General features: G+C 56.9%; 1 protein-coding gene across 3 annotated transcripts; it reads left to right on the plus strand.

Moving 5' to 3' along the window:
* Positions 542–18,356, plus strand: LIPE (lipase E, hormone sensitive type). 3 transcript variants are annotated; one of them, XM_018062484.1, is made up of 10 exons: positions 542–828; positions 8,655–9,190; positions 11,577–11,667; positions 11,780–11,925; positions 12,080–12,265; positions 12,447–12,741; positions 13,488–13,715; positions 13,944–14,120; positions 16,913–17,334; positions 17,718–18,356. In XM_018062484.1, exons 2-10 carry the CDS (start codon positions 8,675–8,677, stop codon positions 17,925–17,927), a joined length of 2,271 nt encoding a protein of 756 aa, XP_017917973.1. In that variant the 5' UTR covers positions 542–828; positions 8,655–8,674; the 3' UTR covers positions 17,928–18,356. The 3 variants fall into 3 exon arrangements, with proteins under 3 accessions (XP_017917973.1, XP_017917971.1, XP_017917972.1); XM_018062482.1 differs by lacking the exon at positions 542–828 and adding an exon at positions 1,150–1,334; XM_018062483.1 differs by lacking the exon at positions 542–828 and adding an exon at positions 7,161–7,209.

Below are 22,393 nucleotides of genomic sequence, written 5' to 3' on the forward strand. Positions count from 1 at the left end.
TGCTCTGCAGGAGAACGGCCGCGAGTTCTCTGCAGGGAACATGTGGGGACACAACCAGAGGGGGAGAAAACAATGCAGCCCCAATCCAGGAGCTGAAGGCGCTGCGAAGCCATTAGTCCGAAGGCTGGTAAATGGGGGTCTCAGCCCAGGGGCCTGTATCTCCTGGAAGCGCTGGGTCGTCTCTCTCAGGACTGAGGAGGAGAGGGTCATGGTGCCTCTCAGTGCGAGGGCTCGTCGTGTGTTTCGGAAGGGTGGGGAGGAGAGACGGGACGGTATTTCTGGGGTTTCTCTGGGCCTCCCGAATCCAGTCACAAGGTAGGCCCTTATCACAGCTCTGCCACAACCAAAGGCTCTCCACCCCCTCACCCCACCCCCGGCCAGAGTGTGTGCGCATGCGCGAGCCTCGAGTCGCCGCTGTTTCCCGCCTTTTCCCGGGACCGCGCTGTACCCTCGGCCTCCTCTCCATCCTGCGAGTGGCTGCGCGGCTTGGAGCTAGTGCGCAGGCGCGGAGCACCCTACACACACCCCCTACCGCCGCCCCCGGCCTTCCATTCTCGCGGGGAGGAACAGGACAGGGAGAAGAACCCCAAGAAGCGGAGCATTAGGAGAACTAGAAGACAGAGGGCGGGGGGAGGGCGCGGAAAGGCGGGGCTTCCTCCTCCAACGGCTCCCGGGCAGAGTCACGCCTCTTGCGCTGCAGCCCCGCCTCGGCTGTGAATTGCCTGAGGACCTGGCTGGCTCCCCACCCTCAGGAGGAGGCGAAGTGGCATCCTGCTCACTTCTAAGCGGACAGGCACAGTGCGTTCTAGACGATCCCTACGTGGGCAGGTGAGTGGGAAAACGAGGATGACAGCCAACACATGACTACATCGGGGCTTCCTTGCTGGGGTGACCATTAGGGACTCCCCGCTAGTTCTGCCGGAATACGCTTTTAGCCGCCTCCAGGGCTGCATTTTTGTTGGTCGCGGGCCCTTTAAAGCACGCGAAGGGGTGGAGCCAAACCGTGGGCCTTAGTGGAGAGGGGTGGGACCCGTGTGTCGAGGCCGGCCCACCTCGCTCAGGGGGCGGGACCCAGGGAGGAGCAAGTCCGGGATTGGGTGATGTGGGGGCTCGGCGGTGGTGCGTGTGAGGCTCGACCTTCGGGGCGGAGACTGGCGGGTAGAATTGGCTCAGGCGGGTGTGGAATTGGCCGCGGGAACGGGACCGCGGAAAATTGATGGAATCGGCCTGGGAAACGAGGCCCCAGGTGGCCTCTGAGGCTCCAGCCTCGAAGAGGGTTCGAGAGGGGTCCAAAAGTGAAAGGCGCCGGTGGTGGCGAAAAGCCAGAGCCAAAGGTGAGTGGGCGGGGGCCGGCGGCAGCACGGAAGGAACCTTAGACATCCTGCGGGGAAACTGGTGACCGAGTGGACTAACCTACTGCCACGAGAAGTGGGGGACGCTCGTGGACTGGCTCATTGCCGCTCTGCGGGGCGGGGGTGTGGAGATAATCCATTGTGAGAAGCGGGTGACGTGAGAGGAAAGTATCATCTCCAGCAGAGAGGCTGTCGGACGCCCCAGTACCGTATTAGGGGGAAGAGTCCAGAATGTTAGTGTCCCGAACTAGCGTTCCCGCTCTGACTCCGTTCTCGCTCTGTGGCTGTGGCAGCTCTTGCCTTGTGATTCCAACGTGGGAAATGGTGATTCAAGCCCCGATTTTCAGGTCTCTGACACTCTTAAGACAGTAATAGGGGAGAGATTTAGACGTTGTTGCCCAAAGAGGAAGTTTTGGAGTGAAAGGTAGGAGGAAGTGGTGCCCCACAGTGGGGCATATTTGGAGGAGGGGGTGCAGTACTGCTCCCAACAGCCCTGTCCCACCATCCTTCATTCAATCTGCTCATTCATTTGCTGTCAGTCCACCATCCTCAGGCTGGCTGCCCTAGTATCTAACTTCTTGACTCCTACTCCGAGGACTGAGAGGCCCTGGGTTGGCTTGGGACAGCCTGACCTTCACTTGGGAGAAAGGAGAGCTGCCACCTGGGTTCCCTAGGTTGTCACGTTATTTACAAGTCTCAGCAGGCTGGAGAAACACTGACAGACAAGACATCCTGCCAGCCTCAGGCCCACATGAAGTCCTTGCTGGATTAGGAGTGTCGACCCAAGTGAAGACCTATGGGAATTTCCTCTGCAGGAAAGAAGCTGACTTAGTCCTGACTTAGTCCAGAGACCCCCAAACTCATCACCGTCCCTGCCACAGACATCATCAGTAGCCAAGGGTAGAAGTGCAGCTGGCTCCAGACGCACATAGGAAGGCTCAGAGCTCAAACTGGGATCCGAGGGCATTCCTTGTCACACTGCAGGACACAGCTTCAGACAGGACCGAGTGCCCAGAGGCAAGACAATGATCAGGAAATGGGCCTTGGAGACCTGATGCCTTAGGCTGTGAGGGGGTGGTACACTGGACAGAGGCTTCCTCCCTCCCTGCCTCAACTTTCCGAGCTATAAAATGGGCATAATAACAGGAGTCACCCCAGCTAGACAGTGAGTTCCCTGCGAGCAGGCTATGTCAGCCCTGTTTACCCCACAATTGCAGAACCTGGTATGCCAGACACATGGGCACTCAAATGTTCACTTAATAAGTGAAGGCATGCATGAACTGTAACATGGGGATAATTACCATGGTGCCCTTAGGGAGTCATGAGGAGCTAGAATCCTCTCGCATAGGGCCTCCTGCACAGGGCTGAGCCAGTCCTCCCCACAAACCCACAGGCCCACCTATTCACAAAGGCTCATTCCCCCAGGCCCCTAGATTTCCCTATCATTTTCTGAGGCCCTGCCCTGGTGCTGGCCTCCACAGAGTGAATCAGACCCCAAGGGCATCCAAGTGCGCTGGAGCACTCCTACTCATCCTTTGGATCTTGCCAGTAATAGATGACACTAATGTCATGATCACCCCATTTTTCAGATGGCGAATGAGGGAGTGAGGGCACCTGGTCTTCCTCACCTGGCCAGTAAAGGCAAGGAGATAGCCACTCCCAGGCTCCTAAGGACAGTGAGTGTGTACAATCAAAACTGCTCTGTGCCTCAACCTTGATTCTGGACCCAAAAGGCTCCAGGCGCACATTTCTGTTCAGCAAAGACATTCAACGAACCCTTCCTTGTGCCAGGCCTGGGCCCTCAGTGCAGAGGATAAGACACCATCTGAGCCGGGGACACAGACATTAATAAGTAACCCTACAAATCAGATATAATTATCTGATTATCCAGTTATCTCAGTTTCCCCATCTGCCAAACTGATGAAGAGGGAACATATAAGAGGGAGGCTCCCCAAGCACGTGACATTGGACTCAAAAATGAGCGAGTATGGGCTGCTGGGCAGGAGTGACAAGGACAGCACAGGCAGAACCCTGAGGCCCAAGCAAGTGGCAGCTCACAGCACGGAGGGAGCTCAGCGAGGAAAGGACTAGGCACCCAGAGGGCCCAGGCGGCACATGGTTTGGGATGCCATGTCCAGGATTTGGGGCTTTATTCTGAGAGCAAGGGTGGGGTGTTCAAAAGCTGGGAGTGTGTGACCAGATTTAAGTTTTAGAAAGACCTTCTGGCCCCTATGTGGGAAAGGCATGGAGGGGGCAAAAGCAGAGATACAGAAAGAGTTGTTACAGTCATCTAGAGAAGTGGGCAGTGGAGGTGGGAGAAAGGCCACGTTCCAGGGATTTCTAGGCAGGACAGCGGCAAGCAGACTTCCTGATGGGTTAGACGAGACTGGGAGGTGCCCATGATGATGCCCTGGGTTCCAACTGGAGCAAATGGGATGAGAGGGGTACCATACACACACCCCCACCAAGATACACATCCATACACATAAAAACAACATGCCTACACAATCTCTCAGGCCAAGAACAACAGAGAGAGCCTTCAGGGGCTGAGCGATACAGGTATGAAACCATCTGGTGTCATTTCAGACGCTGAAGAGCTCCAGTACCACAGTCTTTTAGGTCTGAGCATAGAAAAGAAATCAGCCAGAGGCAAAGTGATAGATAAGAAGTGATCTATTGGAATAGAATGCTTATGAGGTTTACAAGCGGGAGGGTGAAAAATGCTGCACCCTGAGAACTTACTGGGCTACAGTTTTATAAGCAAAGAAAAAGTGGGGAGGGGGAGACTTCCTTGTCATTCTTGAGTCAACATCATGCTTCTATCATCTGCTCCTCCTCCAGGTTGGGCAGGGGAGTTTTCTTGTCCCTTCAGGTCAAGTTGGGTCCACTAATTACTGTTTTTTCACATGTGCAGACAGCGTGTCCTAGGAATCATTAACTTACTGAGCTCGCTGGGCAGGCTGTGGGTCTCACGCCACTGTCATTTTACTATCTGGGGGCATGCCTCGTTTTGCCGTTAAGCAAGCCTACCTGGTTTTATGGTTAAGCAAACCTGCTTTCTTGAGTAATTAACTTACAGAGGTTGCTCATATTTTTCTACTTACAATCCCCTAGTTAACTCTTTAATCATCTACTTTGTCCCTTTATTCTGTCCCTATCGGATAGGCTGTGGCACATGCATACAAACATGCCTGCAGACACACTGAGAAACAGAAACACAGACACTGAGAAAAAATGTGGACTGAATGCACGCGCACACACAGACACACACACACAGACACACACAGACACGCACACACACACACACACACGCACGCACGCACACACACACACACACACACACACACACACACACCCCCCAAGGCTAAGCACAACAGGAACCTACGCATGCATGTACATCCAGGTGAACCTCAAAGACATACTCATACCTGCCCGCCCCGAAAGCACAGAGCTGAGGCATGGCAGAAGCAGCAGCATGGGTACAGAGAGACAGTGGAGGAGCCGCGCCATCTCTGCTGGCTCCGTGGCCCTGTCTCTCAGTTCTCTCATCTGCCAAAAGGGGTCTTGATGGTCCCTGCCTCGTGGGCTGTGGAGAGGCTGAAACCATTTACCTGAGTTACCTTACATAAAACCCAGGAAAAGAGCAGTGTCCGGCACACGGCTGTCGTAGAGCAGGGTCTGCTCTGCCATGCAGACACACTCGGGGATCAGGCTGTAAATGCATTTGGCCCCAGGCCTCTCCCCTGCAGAAGGCCTTGCCCCTCCCAAGCCCCCGACCTGGCCCTTCCTCCATCTTCCCCCCACTTACTTGCCCACTGCCCTTCTCTCGCCTACTCAGTCCCCAGGGACCAAAATCCAGGCCGGGTCCACTTCTCCTGTGACTCTTTAGGGCAAAGGGCTGGTGCCCCGGCAGCAGGACCCTTACCCCTCCCTCTGACCCAGTCCTCACCCAAGGGGGCCTGCCTGCCCCTGCCCCAGTGCCCTCTGCGTCAGATTCTTGGCATGACTCTGGCAACCTCAGCTCAGCGTCCTTCCCTCCCTGCTTTGCCCACACCAGTCCCCAGGGAGCCGCCTGGAACAGGGCAAAGGGCAGCGCCTCAGATCAGCCTCTTCCTCACTGCTGTGTGCAAATTGCTTCTTCTGTCCAGGGCTCCTGTGCCCTCATCTTCAATCAGGAGCCCGGCCCCAGAGATAGGAAGTAAATGACAGCTGTTTTACGGAACAGGAAAGCACAGCCGCGCAATAAATACCCCGCTAGCTCTGTGCAAGGGCTAGGGCTACAGCAGTGAACTAAACAAAGCCCCTGCCCACAGGGAGTCTCTCCTCTAGTGTCAGACGCAGAAAGCAAACAGCACAAGCAGTAGGCTGGACAGCCTGTCGGGGGAGAAAGGACCCAACCTCAGTGAGGCCGAGCGAGAACCACACAGCAAACCACGAGCAGAAATGCTGCCCTGGGGTCCCATACAGAGATCATTTCCAGCCCCCTGGGCAGGGTGGCCAAGTGCACGTTCCAAGACGAAGAAATCAACCTGGCCAGTGGCTTAGGCCAGCCACAAAGCTGAGCGCCGTCTCCAGAGGCCTCTGTCCGTTTGTTTGCCCTGGGGAGGGCTGGTCCTCTCCCAGATTCCCACCAAGTCCTGCCTGCCTCCACTCTGTCTCTTCCCTTTCCTTCCTTCCTTCAAATCTTTGCTGAGCACCTGCTAGGTTCCACCCCATCCCCCCGGGGGATGTCACTCCAGACAGAGGCCCAGAGGCGGACTCACCTACAGCCAAGCAAAGAACACCCTCATTTATACAGGCCCCTTCCCAAGCCCTATACCTAATCCAGCACTTGTGATTGTCTCTTCTTTTTCCTAAAGAACCCCACCTCCACTTGGAAAAGCTTCAAAGCTCCATGAAGCCTGGTTCTGCCCCTGGGGGAGACAAACAAAAAAACATGTACACAGATAAATGGAAAACTGCCAAGACAGAAAATCCTAGGAAGAAGAACTTAAATGTGATGACAGAAAGCAGTGGGAGGGGGTGCATCTTAGATTGGGAGGCACCCTTAGGGACCACCTCCTGGAGGAGGGGGGAAGCTGAGGGCGAGGGTGAGCTGGCCAGACCAGGAGTCCCTGGAATAACACAGGTGAAGTGTCCCTGAGCTTCCATTGCTCCATCTGTGAGATGGAAGTGACAGTCACCGCAGGATGATGGCCTGGAAGGCCAAGTGGCAGGTTGCAGGGTGCCCACTATGGGAACACCACACAGTAGGACCTGTGGCGTGGGCCCCTGGCTGGGCTTGGCACTGCCCTTGATCAGATTTTATCCTTCTGGGAGGGACAGGCAAGGCTGGTTCTCCTCTCTCTCCCCACCAGCTGGGGCCAGCTGTGTCACGGCCAGCCTGAGGGGGCAGGAGCTGCCATCAACCCGGGTGTTTTTTGCTCCCTGAATCCCCCCAGGGAAGGAGGAGGGCAGCCAGGCTGAGTGGGAGGGAACACTTTGTTCAGGACTAGGGTGAGCCTCCTGGGCCTAAGGGAGGAGGGGAGAGGAGACCTGGATGCCTCTGTTTCTAATTGTTGAGGGGACTAGGAGTCTGGACTCCTGGAACCGAAGGAGGAGGGCTTTGGGGGCCCAAACTCCAGGGTTCAAAGGCACAGGAGGCTGGCACAGGGACTGGGAGCAGTGAGTTGAGCCCCAGGCTCTGTTTACCGCGCTGGATTCTCACTGTCCTATCAGGGTAGGAGGTGGAGCCGGTGACCACACCCTGGGCAGGCTGGGCCCCTCCCTGGGATTGTCACCCCCGGCTGCAACTGGCAGTAGCCACAGTCGGCAGTCAGTCAGCAGCCCTGGGGATCTCTGAAGAGGCCTGGGAGGGGTAAGTTCATGGCCAGCTGACAGACAGGAATGGCCACTGCCAAACTCCCGGGCCCAGAAGGGAAAAGAGACCTTTTTCTGGAAGATCGACTTGGAGAGCAGGCAAGGTGCTGGGTGGGCTTCAGGAGGGAAACGTCTCTGAAGCAGACGGCAGCGTCCCCACCAAGGGGGGACAAGAACAGCTAGTCCAGGACCTGGGTGACAGGACAGCGGTCTGGAAGGGAAGATTAACCGGGAACCCTGAAGTGTGGGGAATCAGGCCCAGTCCAGGGCAAGTTTTTGCAGGGCCAGGGCTAGAGGCCCAGTCTCCAGGGCCCTGGGATGGAGACCAGCAAAAGTAACAGCTCTGGACCCAGAAATCTGGATCTGATTTCTGCTCTGCCACTTTTCAATGCAACTGTCTTAACACCTCTGAGCCTGTTTCCTCTCCTGTAAAATGGGAATGCTCCGAATAACAGCTGAAACAGGAACTGAGGCAGTCTGGACCTCAGAGGGTTAGTGAGAGAACCTAAAGGAGCAAATTGAGAAAGCCTTAGCACTGGGTCTGGTGCAGTGAGTTCAAGGTTAACAATAGGGATGAATACCACCGCAGGCAGGCAGCAAGGCTGACCCATGCAAAGCCAAGCTAAGTGGACAGGCCTGAAGGCCAGGGACCCAGCTGGGGGAGGAGTGGGACCAAATTTGGGAAGAGAGAGGGGATTGGAGGAGATTCCACAGCCAGACTGGAGGGACCAAGAGGGGACAGGAGTGACCCCTCGGTTGCAAGGAAGGCTAGAATTATGAACTCCAGGCTTCAGGAAAAGAATTGGACTTGGGACCAGGATCCTGGGACACCACCAGGTGGATGGGAATCGGTGGATTGAGGGCAGAAGCCTCCCAAATACTGCAGAGGGCAAGGGCCTGTAGGTGACACTTGGGGCCTGAGAAGGAAGTAATTTGGGGGCTGAAACTCCTGGTCTTGAGAGAGGGGACCAACTAGGGGGCCAGGCTGCTCAGAACCTGGAAGGAGTCCCAGGCTCCAGGAGAGAAAATGGAGACAGATGCCTGAACATGGGCCCCAAGAAAGGAGAAAGGGTTACGTAGACTCCTGGGCTGTAGGACAGATGCTGGAGCTAAGGAGTGTCAGCGTCCCAAGGAAGAGGGAACAGGGACCTGCAGCCTGAAGAAGAGGGTGCGGGGGCCTGGACTCCTGGGTTTTGAGAAGGTGGGGGCTAAGGGATCAAACTCAGCTCCTGAGGGAGAAAGGGTCTAGGTACTGGACTCATCGGTCCCAAGGAAGCAAGGAACTGGAGCCCTGGACACTATCCTCCCGTCTGAAGGAGCAGACTGTGGTCTGCCATGAGTCCGGGGGAGGAGGGGGTACAGCCTGGACTCTGGGACCCTGGAGCCCAGTGGAGCCAGAGGTGACCCAGCCCTACCTTAACGTGCCTCCTGACCTGCCCGCAGCCTCACGGCTCTTGCAGAGGATGGACCTGCGCACCATGACCCAGTCGCTGGTGACCCTGGCAGAGGACAACATGGCCTTCTTCTCCAGCCAGGGCCCCGGGGAGACGGCCCGGCGGCTGACGGGCGTCTTTGCGGGCATTCGGGAGCAGGCCCTGGGGCTGGAGCCGGCCCTGGGCCGCCTGCTGAGCGTGGCGCACCTCTTTGACCTGGACACAGAGACGCCGGCCAACGGCTACCGCAGCCTGGTGCACACGGCCCGCTGCTGCCTGGCGCACCTGCTGCACAAATCGCGCTACGTGGCCTCCAACCGCCGCAGCATCTTCTTTCGCACCAGCCACAACCTGGCCGAGCTCGAGGCCTACCTGGCCGCCCTCACCCAGCTCCGTGCTCTGGCTTACTACGCCCAGCACCTGCTGACCACCAACCAGCCCGGGAGGCTCTTCTTTGAGGGCGACGAGAGGGTCATTGCCGACTTCCTACAAGAGTACGTCACGCTGCACAAAGGCTGCTTCTACGGCCGCTGCCTGGGTTTCCAGGTGAGCCCCCCGCTTGCCCCCCGGGCCCATGGCAAAGGCACACAGTGGGCCCGACCAGGCTCAGTCGCCTATGCGTCCTCAGTCACTCAGTCATGTCTGACTCTTCTGTGACACCATGGGCTGTAACCTGCCAGGCTCCTCTATCCGTGGGGTTTCCCCAGGCAAGAATACTGGAGTGGTTTGCTACTCCCTTCTCCAGGGGAGCTTCCAGACTCAGGGATCGAACCCGTTGTCGCCTGCACTGGCAGGAGGATTCTTTACCACTAGGCCACCAGGGAAGCCCTAGTAGCATCCAGAGGAAGCATGGTGGTGTGGTGTGGTGCTTGACTGAGCCAACAGCAGCTGCAGGAAGGGGAAGCTGGTCGGGGCTCACACTGTGGCCCCTTGGCCGACTCCACCATGGAGGAAGGAATCTTCAACTGGGCATAGCTTCCTACATCAGGATCCCCACTGCTCCCCATCACCCTGCACTCAGGAGCTTCATTTACTTTCTTATGTGACCTGTCTGGTCCCTGAATTCATTAGGATGGTAGCCAGTGTGGTTTGTAAGAGCATCAAGGCCTGTTTGTAAGAGCACGCCCCACTTAGTCATCCCCACCAGAGGCTTGGCAGGCAGGGAGGACAGGTGCCGGCCCCATTTTACAGGGGTTCAAAGGGGCCCCCAGCTGCTCAGCTGGACCCAGATCAGCTGGGACATACGGATTTCCCTAAGGCGCAGTAGAATCCAGATTTTCAGGCTGCAGAGAGAACCAGCAAGCGCATCCACATTGGTGACCACAAGGAAGACCTGGTTGTGGCCCCTCTCCTCCCTGAACCAGGGCCCTCTGAACTCCAGCTGCAGGCATTCTCCTATCCTCTGCCCCCACCCCGAAATCACGATCACAGGAACACAGGTCATCTCAGCACTGGAAGGGGAGGCAGCCCTGAGGCCTTCAGACTCACAGGAAGAGTAGTCTGGGGACTCAGAGAATTAGGAAGTCTGTAGGGCACCAAGCTCAGAGCTGAGGCACAGTCTGCCCCCATCTGGGGTCCATGCTGGGCCCACCCATCCCCAGCCACATCTGGGAACCCCAGCAGGAGTATCTGGAGCCATGTGAGCCTGCACCCCTTCAGACCCTCTCTGGGCGTTCCCCAGGTAGTGGAGCATGGAAACTGTCTCAGCCTCCATCCCATCTCTGCTTCCATGCGGGGCAGCCTGTTCTCACCAGCCCAGCCCAGGTGTTCCTGGGAACTTCCCCTCATCTAAACTGAACCCACAAATATTGATCAGCCCAGCTGGGCCAGCCAGCTCCTCCCTGGGTCCCGGCCATGCCCACAAAGCTCGGGAGTAAGAGCCTGGGGACACCCAAGCTGCATTCCAGTCTCGAAGGTCAGGCACCGCTGTGCTCTCTGGCCCACTGGGCCCCTGGCCAGGGGCAGGACCATGCCTGACAGCTACTCTCTGCGGGCCCAGCTGGGCCACATTGCAGGACAGCCTCCTCGTGTAAAATGTCAGCCCCTGGCCCTGGGGGCAGACGTCCCTGATCTCCAGGTCTCACTCAGCCTCTGCTGCAGCCCAGTGCCTGGCACGCCGGAGGGCCCAGGCCAGGACTTGCTGAATGAACAGAAGAACCCTGCTGGCCCCTTGCCCAGCCTCCTGTGGCTTGGATTTTTTCCCCCTGATCTGGTGTCTCCATTGTCTTTTCTTAGTCGCCTGGCTCCTCTCTGAGATGCTGGGTCTCTGTCTCCCTGTTTGACTTTCTCTGCCTCAGGATCTCTGAGCTCTCCTGTTTCTCTCCCCACTGCCCCTTAACTGGTCCCCACGGCCTGTATCCCCTCGTCTCGGTCCTCGCTGAGTTTCAGGGACCCCTGCACCATCCTTCTCCCAGCTTACAACCCTCTGCGGCTCCATCGTGTCTAGAACAAACCCAAGTCCTCAGACCCCACATGAGCCCCCCGCTGCCCCTTGGATCTCACCCCATGCCCACCCCCCTCTCCTGGCCTCTCTGTTCCCCCCACACTCACCATCCACACCAAGCAAGGATGCCCCTCAAGGCCTCTGCCTGTGTCTTCTCCTTGGGGAACAGTCATCCCTCGCTTCATTGCGACCCCTCCTTGGGTCCCTCAGGGAGACCCTTAAACAGAGTCAGACCCTTTGTCCGCACTCTGTCCCTCCACCGACTGTCCTTTCAGACACTGGTCATTTCTTGACATTGTACGGCATGTCTTCATTTGAGTATTGTCTGTCTTCTCAACAACATCAGCTCCGTGAGGTCCCTAGCGCAGTGCCTAGCACACAGTCAGAGCTCACTAGACATTTGCTGAGTGACCACCTCTACCCGCCTTGTCTGTGCCCCCCACTCCCCTGCCCACCCCTGCTCCCTGACTCAGAGGCCTCTCCCTGCAGTTCACGCCCGCCATCCGGCCGTTCCTGCAGACCATCTCCATCGGACTGGTGTCCTTCGGGGAGCACTACAAACGCAACGAGACTGGCATCAGTAAGTCCCCGCAGGGCCCTGCCTGCAGCCGCCCCCACCCATCCTGTCCCTCCCCGCACCAGGGCCCTAGCAAGGCCACCAGGGGCTCCCTGACACCCCTCTCGACCTCCAGGTGTGACCGCCAGCTCCCTCTTCACTGGCGGCCGCTTTGCCATCGACCCTGAGCTGCGTGGGGCCGAGTTTGAGCGGATCATTCAGAACCTGGACGTGCACTTCTGGAAAGCCTTCTGGAATATCACCGAGATCCAGGTGCTATCGGTGAGCCTGGGGTCCAGCGATGGGGACGTGATGGGGCCCAGAGACACGTCCCAGGCCCAGGGAGGGCACAGGAGGGAAGAGACGGGCGGGGAGGTTGGAGGGGAGGTGTGATGGCGACCCCTGTCAGCAGCTCCTCCTGTTACCCCCGGCCCAGTCTCTAGCAAACATGGCCTCGACCACTGTGAGGGTAAGCCGCCTGCTCAGCCTGCCACCCGTCGCCTTTGAAATGCCTCTGACCTCGGACCCCGAGCTCACGGTCACCATCTCACCCCCGCTGGCCCACACAGGCCCTGGGCCCGTCCTCGTCAGGCTTATCTCCTATGACCTGCGGGAAGGACAGGTAGGGCCCCGGCTCTGCCAGAACAGGCGCAGAGCTGAGGAGCACGGAGGGAGCGCCTTCCCCACCTCCGCCTCACAGCTCACACCTGCCCCCTCTCCCGTCTCCCGTCTCTCGGAGGAGTGAGGCCCAGGCAGGCGCCCCCGCCCTGTGACCCACCACCTCCTCCTTCTTCTCCCCCCAGGACAGCAAGGAGCTCAGCAGCTTCGTGAAGTCCGAGGGCCCCAGGAGCCTGGAGCTGCGGCTGCGCCCCCAGCAGGCACCCCGCTCCAGGGCCCTGGTGGTGCACATCCATGGTGGCGGCTTCGTGGCCCAGACCTCCAAGTCCCACGAGCCTTACCTCAAGAGCTGGGCCCAGGAGCTGGGTGTTCCCATCCTCTCCATCGACTACTCCCTGGCCCCCGAGGCCCCCTTCCCCCGGGCGCTCGAAGAGTGCTTCTACGCCTACTGCTGGGCCGTCAAGCACTGCGCCCTGCTCGGTGAGCCCCCTCCCAGCCTGCCTCAGCCCCCCGGCACAGCAGGGGCAAAGAGCCAGGAGGCACTGGAGCCTCAGTTTCGATGCCCTGCCTCCCAGCCCACCTCCCGCCACCCGCCTCTGCCACCTGCTCACCCCACTGTGCCCCCGCCTGCCGCTCTGCCTCTGTCGCCTCCGGGCTCCCACCTTCCACTCACCCACTTCCTCTTCCTGCTTCCCCCGACTCTAGCCCTGACGCTCCGTCCCCCACTGCCCCCTGACCTCTGGCCTTTTCTTCCGTCCTCCTGTTTCTTTCCCCACTGCTGCCCCTTGCTGGCGGCCACCCATCCAGGCTCCAGCCCACTCTTCCAGCTCCTCCGCCTTCCCACTCCCCACACAGCCCGGGAGGAACAGAGCAGGGTGAGGCCGTGCCGCGGGCTTAGGGCACAGGACAGCCAGCCTGAACCCTGGCTGCCATCTTCTCGCCTTGCTGCCCCTCCCTCCTGACATGGGCGCTGGGTCTCCCCTCTCTCAGCACCCTTCCTCCTTGCTCCTGACCCCCAAGCTTCCCCATAGCCTCCTGATCTCCAGACCTCTCCATGTCCTCAGCCTGCCTGATCCTCTGCCCACTATCCCCCAAATAGGTCCAGATCCCTGCCTTAGTTTCCCAGTCTCTAAAATGGCAGTGGGCCAGAACCCCAAGCCCGACCTCCTAGAGCCCAGAGCTCCAGCTCCTCCCTGCCATGCTTGACCAAGCCCCCTCCACACCAGGCTCAACAGGTGAACGGATATGCCTCGCCGGAGACAGCGCCGGCGGGAACCTCTGCTTCACTGTGTCCCTTCGGGCAGCGGCCTACGGGGTGCGCGTGCCAGATGGCATCATGGCGGCCTACCCGGCCACCATGCTTCAGTCTACCGCCTCCCCTTCCCGCCTGCTGAGCCTCATGGACCCCCTGCTGCCTCTCAGCGTGCTCTCCAAGTGCGTCAGCGCCTATGCCGGTTAGTCCCGTCCGCACACAACTAGGGCCCCGGCTCCTTCAGGGACAGAGACTAGAGCCCTGTCTCACTGGGTACAAAGGGGACGAATCTGAGACTCCCTGTTCCTGCTGAAGCCGTCAGATAGTCTAGGTCCCTGAGGGCAGAGGTGCCTGAGGTTGTGTGTGTTGAGACTGGGCCCACAAAGAGAGGAGACCAACTCACCCCACACACACACACATCCACTCACAGGTGCGGAGACTGAGGACCACCCCGACTCAGACCAGAAGGCGCTGGGCGTGATGGGGCTCGTGCAGCGGGACACGGCCCTGCTCTTGCGAGACCTCCGCCTGGGCGCCTCCTCGTGGCTCAACTCCTTCTTGGAGCTGGGTGGGCAAAAGTCCCACCTGAAATCAGTGCCCAAGACAGGTGAGTGGCACCCTTCCCTCACACACCCATCCAGCATGGCCAGGAGGGACAGCCTGGCACCAGAAGTCCTGGGGGAGGCAAGGGGCTGGGCCCTGGGCACTCAGAGAAGCAGAGATCACCTTCCTGGCTCCCTGCCATAAAGCCTTAGTCTACATTCTGGAAATTCCAGAACTTCTGATCGCACGGGTCAGCTTAGAATCCCAGGAACTATAAGATTTAGCTTTCCAAACACCCCCTCCCAGAAAGGCACCCTAGGGAATGACTCAGAAGGCCAGCCGTGTGTCCTGATTTTCAATCCCAAGAATCCAGTCCACTGAAATTCCCTGGGCCCTCAGGTGGAAGTCCAGCTCTCCTAGATTCTTTCCTGACTTTTAACAGAGGCAAGCAGGGAGATCAGAAAGGGGGAGAGACATCAGTAAGTGGAGGAAATCCCCACCCCAGGTAGGTGGGAAGACCCTCAGGCTGCAAAAAATCACTTCCATCCAGGGATCCATTTTTTCCCATTTCCTAACATTTTAAGGATTTTAAAGCACAGCCACCTCAAATTACTTTCTATCTAATCAACAGTATTTTCTGGGTAATAGAAATTGCATATTCAAAAGTAGATACCATTCCCAGGGACTTCCCTGGCAGTCCAGTGGTTAGGACTCAGTGCTTTCATAGCCGAGAACATAGGTTCAACCCCTGGTCAGGGAACTAGGATCCCACAGGCCACGGGCCAAGAACAAAAGTAGATACAGTTCCTGTTATTCAGAAAATTTATTCCAATTTGAATATGCTTTATTTTAAATTCAGTTTTTAATATCAGGATATTCCAGCCAACACAAATAAATACACCCCAAAACAGGTGGCACAGTAGCTAAAGAATCTGCCTGCATATGCAGGAGACTCAAGGACTCAGTTTTGATCCCTGGGCTAGGAAAATATCCTGCAGAAGGAAATGGCAACCCATTCCAGTGTCCTTGTCTGGGAAATGCCATGGACAGAGGAGCCTGATGGGCTACAGTCCACGGAGTAGCAAAGTTGGACTCAGCTAAGCACATACATGCAAAAGCAATTGAAAAGGATCTGAATTTTAGACACATGGACCATTTGGCACTGGGGCTTTCTTTGTAGGAGAAAGGTGACAAGAGCAGACCCTAGAGGCACACCCACCAGTTGAGCTCCCTACAGTACCAGGTACTATACCAGGCAAGTTGCAGTATCTGCACCTAGCTTTGCCCCCCTGGGGGAAATGGGAACAGTAAGAATACCTGCCTCATTACGTTGCTGTAAGGACTGCCTACCTATTTGTGTCAAGCACCTGGCACACAGTAGGTGCTGTTTTGTGCCTTGTACCTAGAACACAGTAGGTGCTCTTAGAAGATGCCAGCGCCCTGATTGGCTGTATCTGTGATTCTAGTCAACAGCTTGGTTCCATTGACCCTCTGGGCTACAGGGCACCTAAGCAGTTATTCTCATATCATCCTGCTTCATGGATTTATAAAGGCAAGTGAAAGAAAAAAAAGAAAAACTGAAAAATGTAAGGTCCTGGCAGTAGTGGTAAGCAGAATGGTCCTGATTAAATCAGTGGAGCTGAGGCCACCGTGGGCACACCAGGCAGGCCTGAAGTGCACCTTTAGCATCAGCTGGGCACTGGCTTGTCTGTCATTCAGAGGGAAGGGATGGGGACTTCCCTAGTGGTCCAATGGCTAAGACTCCATGCTTCCAGTGCAGGGGTCCTGAGTTCGATCGTTGGTCAGGGAACTAAGATCCCATGTGCTTCACAGCTCAGCCAAAAAACAAAAAGGGGAAGGGATGAGGTGAAGAACAGGGAGGAATTTCGGGGAGCAGGTCTACATAGCTAAAGCTGTGGGGGTCTCTGGAAGTATTGATATGTCCTCAAGATTCTTTTTAGTGCCCTGTGAACACAGCCTCCTTTCAAGCCATGTGGGCTTGCTCACCATTCCACTTTGATCCGTTCATGCTGTCTGTCTCAAGTGACCAGGAAAAGCTGACAGCCCCATGTTGGAGACTAAGGAGGCAGCTAAAACAAGGCAACTGGTAATAAAACATTACCAGGTGTTTGGCAGAAATGAACACAATTCTGTAAAGCAATTATCCTTAATTAAAAATAAGTTTAAAATTAAAAAATATAGATAGATAGATAAGATATATTATGACCTCCCAGGGATGTGTTCTGTGCTCAATTGCTCAGTCATGTCTGACTCTCTGTGGCCCCGTGGACCACAGCCCTCCAGGCTCCTCTGTCCTTGGAATTTTCCATGCAAGAATACTGGAGTGGGCTGCCATTTCCTACTCCAGGAGATATTCCCAACCCAGTGATGGACACCACGCCTCCTGCATTGACACTCCTCCTGCATTGACAGGCAGATTCTTTACTAGCACCACCTGGGAAGCCTCCCCAGGGGTAGCAGTACCTAATCCGGAATCTTATTAATCCCACTGAGTTCCCACCACCTCCTGTAAAGTAAGGACTATTTTATCCCCTTTGTTCAGAAGAGGAAACAGGCTCCCAGAGGTAAACTGACTGGCGTTTCATGTTTCCAGTCACACACACCCCTCCATTAGGACAGAGCCCCACCTCCAAGACAGGGGACTCCTTCCACCGCCCCCTTGGAACTGCAGCCTGGGGCACCCTGGAGTCTGGGCCTCTACAGCCCTAGGATGCAAATCCCCCACCGGCCTCTGCTCCCAAGCCGGCCTTCCCTGCCAGCCACCCACACACCCGACCCACAGAGCCAGGCTTAGCTGCAGGCCTGGCCGGTCCCCTGACCTTGCTCCTCTGGCAGAGCCAATGCGGCGCAGTGTGTCTGAAGCAGCCCTGACTCAGCCGGAGGGCCCACTGGGAACCGACTCCCTCAAGAGCCTGAAGCTGCATGACCTGGGCCTCAGGAACAGCAGCGACACAACAGACACGCCAGAGCTGTCACTGTCCGCGGAGATACTCGGCTCCTCCGCACCCTCAACCGTCAACTTCTTACTTGGGTCTGAGGATGAATCTGAAGTGTCTGAGGCCCCAGAGGAGCTGAACAGCAAGGACCGAATTCGAGGTGTGGGCTCGGCCTTCCCCGAGGGTTTCCACCCACGGCGCTGCAGCCAGGGTGCCATGTGGATGCCCCTCTACTCAGCCCCCATCGTCAAGAACCCCTTCATGTCGCCGCTGCTGGCACCGGACAGCATGCTGCAGACCCTGCCACCTGTGCACATCGTGGTGAGCGCCAGGCCAGGAAGGTGGAGCAGGCGAGGAGTGGGGCTGGCGGGGGCCTGGAGCGCCCGGAGAAAGGCGCTCCCGGGGAGCCGAGAGGAGGGAAAGGGAGAAAGCGAGGCTGCAGCGAGAGGGGCACCAGCAGGAGGAAAGGCCTGGCAGCGGGGGGACTGAGGGGGTCAGATTTGCCCCTTGGCTTTTGTTGAGATCGCCTGGTAGGCGCTGGGCTTGGAGAGCTGGGGAAGAGGCAAAGAGAGAGTGGGTCTCTGGGGGGAGGGAGAAGCCAGGCAGAGGCCAGTCAGGCTCATTCTCCGATTCTCCGCCCCATCCTCGTGTCTCCTGCCTCTGCCTTCCTGCCGTCTGCGCATTTCCCTGCCCCGCCCCCGCAGGCTTGCGCGCTGGACCCCATGCTGGACGACTCGGTCATGTTCGCGCGGCGGCTCCGCGGCCTGGGCCAGCCCGTGACGCTGCGCGTGGTGGAGGACCTGCCGCACGGCTTCCTGAGCCTGGCGGCGCTGTGCCGGGAGACGCGGCAGGCAGCCGCGCTGTGCGTGGAGCGCATCCGCCTCATCCTCAATCTTCCCAGCCCGCCGGTCTGAGCCGGGGCACGGAGCCAGGCCCCGCGGGGAGAGGGGAGTCGTGGGGGGCGACACTAAAGGCCACTTGTACTCATCTGCCGCAGGGCTCCCTGGTGAATGCGCCTTGGGAAGGGCGGTGGGGACCCCGGGCCCGGGCTCCCCGGCCCATCCAGGCCCTCGGGCTGGGTGGAAGGGGGCGGGCTGTGCCTTAAGTGGGGGGAACGGCATGGGGAGAGTCAGGCGGGGGCCCCCTCCCCAAAGCTAAGACCCTGGCCTGGGAGAGGAGGGCGCACACAAACCAGCCTCAGAGACAGCCGGACTTGCACGGGATCACTGCCTTCTATTGCTGTGACCACTGCAGGGGCGGGCCTGGCCCGACCTTGCAGATCGATTTGCTTTGTTTGTTTCTTGTAAATAAAAGTATTTAATTAGTTTGGCCTCTGGCAAATAGACAGGCTTCCCTGGTGGCTCAGTGGTAAAGAATCCTGCCAATGCAAGAGACACAAGGGACTCGGGTTCGATCCCTGGGTTGGGAAGATCCCCTGGAGAAGGGAACGGCAACCCACTCCAGTATTCTTGCCTGGAGAAGAATCCCATGGACAGAGGAGCCTGGCGGGCTGCAGTCCATAGGGTCGCAAAGGAGTCAGGACCTAGCAATTAAACGGGCAAATAGAGTGGGGACGGGGGTTGCCCACCAGGGGGCAGCATCAGAAGCCCAAGAAGTTGGCACTGGCGAGCCGACTGAAGGCTAGGGACCCAACACCTGGGTCCTGAGAACGAAGAGGTGTGCAGGCCTGGATTCTTGAGTGTGGAAGGGCAGGAGCCCCCCTACTAACACAGAGCCACCTCCTCCTCAGACCTAATCCAGGTACAGTGCCAGAAGCTGGCTTCTCAGCTACTCCTCTTTACAAACCTAGCCCCAGCACCCACCGGGAAAAGAAAACTGGAAGTCCCTAGAGAACCAGAGCAAAGCTAACAGGAAATCAGAAACAAACTGAACACTCAAAAACTGGGACCTAAGCTCTGCCCAGCTGTGACAGACACTCAAGCCCTCACCCTCTGTAGGCCCTGGGTTTGAAGCAAAGATTTCCTTCCAGAGCTAGCCTTCAAATTTCCACACTCAGAGAGGTGGGGAGAGACCCAGACACAGACTGTCACAGTCCGCACCGGTTCTATCTGTGGTAGCTAGTGAGTCCTTCACAGAGGAGATGATTCAAGAAAGAGCAAAAGTTTGCTAAGAAGAAATAGGCAAGGTTGTGAGAGCCAGCGGTCAGTGGTCAAGGCTTCTGCCTGACCAGAAGTTAAGATGCAAAGTGGGGAGTGGTCTGAGGGGCCTAGACTGGTCAGCAAGAGATCCTGAAGGAGCTGGAATGCAATTTGGACTATAAATGAAGGGCAGCGGGAGCCATAGAAGGGCTTTGAGCAAGGGAGGGACAGGATTAACTCAGGCACTGAAAGAGTCTAGTGGGAAACGGGGGTGGACTGAAAAGGGCAAGATTAGAGCCCCGGAGGCAAGAGAGGAGGCTGGGGACAGGGATGACAAGCCCTGAGCTGGGGCAGAAACAGTGAAGGTGGGGAGCAGAAGTCAGGGTGGAGAAGCTCCCAGAGCCATTACTGAGCTTGGATAAAGAGGACTTATTGAGGGTGGAGCAGAGGTTACAGGTGAGCAAGGGAATGAAGAGGACACTCAGGTCTGGACAGGGGAGCAGGTGGACAGTGAGGCTCTACTGGGAGGAGGCTCAGGGGTGTGTGAGGTAGGTGAGGTACTGAGGGTGGTTTTGCACACAGATCAAAAGGTCTTCATCAGCAGAGACAGAACACGGACATACAGAATAGACTTGGGGTTGCCAATCGAGAGGAGTTTGGGGGAGGAATGGAGTGGGTGGTTGGGGTCAGCAGATGTAAGCTATTATATATGGAATGGATAAACAACAAGGGCCTTCTGTACAGCAGGGGTCCCCAACCTCTGGGAGCTAATGCCTGATGATCTGAGGTGAAGCTGATGTAACAGTAAGTGAAATAAAGTGCACAATAAATGTAATGGGCTTGACTCATCCTGAAATCATCCCCCGTCTCACGTTCCGTGGAAAAAGTGTCTGTCTCCCACGAAACCAATCTCTGGTGCCAAAAATATTGGGGACTGCTGTTGTATAACACAGAGAGCTATATTCAGTATGCTATGATAAGCCAAAATGGAAAATAATATATATGTAACTGAATCACTTTGCTGTACAGCAGAAATTAACACATTGTAAATCAACTATTCATCAGTTTTAAAAGCCTTCATGAGACAATCCAAGAGGCGGGAGGAGTCAGGAGAGGGAGGTTCCCGCCTCTGGAAATCCTTTCCTGTGTCACTAAACTCAAAAAGGAGTCTCTTGGACTCCCCTGTCTCCGCAAACCCCTGCACGTCAATATTTGGGTCTGTCCTCCCATCTGACCTGGGCTCCTTAAGGGCAGGGCCCAGGCCTGACTCATCTTGATCACCACCACTGCCCAGCAGGAGGCTTAGCACACTGGGAGCCTCAGGAAATATAAGTACTGGGTGGATGAATGTGTGAATGAGCGAGTGCGAGTGAGTCGCCATATGAGGCAATCACTGAGTGAGGTACTTAATGAGGGCAGGAAGGACAACGCACGGGTGAGTTTAGTAGCTGGAGAAGGGAAGGGATGGAGAAATTTCTGAGATTGTGTATCCAGCTCCCCGCTCCGCCTCCAGCCTCAACAAAATCTCACTGTTTCCCGTCAGAGCTATGTCCAGAATCCCAATACTGGGTGTGCTGGGAAGGGCTTACCAGGCCAGACTCGCAGAACCTGTCCGCTCAAGAGCCGCTCCAGCGTCTACGAAGCAAACCCCTCCACACACACATGCCAACCGGCAAACACCTAGTCTTTTGGCTGCCTGGCTGGACCTGCGGAGACCGCTCTATCGCGGTCCTCCTAGGGCTGTGGACCCCGCCTACTAGGGAATGCTCCCTGCCCTGAGTGGCCCAGGGTGTTAGGGGGCGGGGTGTCTATTGGCTGGAAGCTGGTGTCTGACGTTACGGGTAGCTTATCACAGCTCGATTTCGGAGGCGTGCTCCGGTGTCAGACACGCCTCTAAAAAAGACAGCCTCCCGAGCTTGCTGAACGCGTGGGCGGCTGCAGAAGGATCTTGAGTGAAGTTTCCGGCTGCGGGTAGAGCTGGACCGTTCGACGGCCTGATCCTATCTTGAGAGAGGATGACAGTCCGAACTTCTTGGTCCTGAGGAGGACAAACTGAGGGGCCTAGACTTCTGAGTCTGAGGGAGGAAGAGGCTGAGCGTCCGGATTCCTGGATCTTGAGGAAGAGGGGAGCTGGGACCCTGAAGAATCGTGCTCCAGATTCGGGGACTCCTGGATCCCAAGGGTCACTGGCCTGCTCAAGGATCACAGATTTGGAGTTCAGGGGGTTTTGTGGCTACGTATTGTATTGGAGCCAGAGTTCTGAGTTCCTGAGGTGGGGCTTAGACTAAAGATGAATAGGAAAAAGGCTTAGGGGAAGCTTTGGCCTCGATACTGCCCTTTACTTCATCCTTGAAAGGGAAGCCAGGGGCGGGTGCTGGGTGCAGAAAGAATCCAGAACAGGAGGAGACTTGAGACTCATGTGGAAACCAAGAGAAAAGCACAGATACCAACTGAGAGATAAAAAATACTGAAAACAATAACGGCAATAGAGCTCACTTGTACGGACTTTACTGTGGCCCAGGTTCTGTGCTAAACATTTTACATAATTATCTCATGTCTTCCTCTTAACAGCTCTGAGTGATTGGATTATTATTATTCCCACTTGACAGGTGAGAAAATTGAGGCCCAGTGAGAGAGAATCAAGATCCAGATGTAAAGAGACAGGAGAGACACAAAACACACATGGAGACGGATAATGACAGACAGGCCCAGAGAGAGAGGGGAAAGTACACAGTGAGAAAAGAAGAGACTGAGAGGGGGCTCCCAGGGGGTGGGGGTGGGGGTTTGGGGCCTGGGACTCCTGAGGTCTGGAGGAGGAAGGGTGAGGGAGGTGACTCCCAGGTATTTCCTCCTCAACTCTCAGATACCAGGCCTCTCACTATGGGTGTTGGACCTGATTGGAGTCGAAAATACTGATTAGGACGGTATGGGTGTGTCGTGTGTCACTATCCTATTAGGAGATGACAGAGATGATTCCTGGGATGTCCCTGGTCTGGGAGAACCCTCCCCCTCCCCCGGGCCCCTGGCCCCCCGGTCTGTGTTCTTTGATCTGCCCAGATCAGCCTCAGGGAGGATTGGAGAAGGGCAGGTCCCTCCCTGTCCCTCCCCATCGCTGGATCCCATCATCCAGAACCATCACTGAGGCCCACTCTGGACACAGGTGGGCCACCCTCGGGCACCAAAAGCTTTCCTGGTGGGTATTCATCCCTCTGGGTCTCTCTACTTTTCCCCAAGCCTTGAACCAATGCCTGCCAGAGGTCCTGGCACATTGCAAGGGCTTA

This window comes from Capra hircus, chromosome 18, assembly GCF_001704415.2.
Source record: "Capra hircus breed San Clemente chromosome 18, ASM170441v1, whole genome shotgun sequence".
Taxonomy (NCBI): Eukaryota; Metazoa; Chordata; class Mammalia; order Artiodactyla; family Bovidae; genus Capra; species Capra hircus.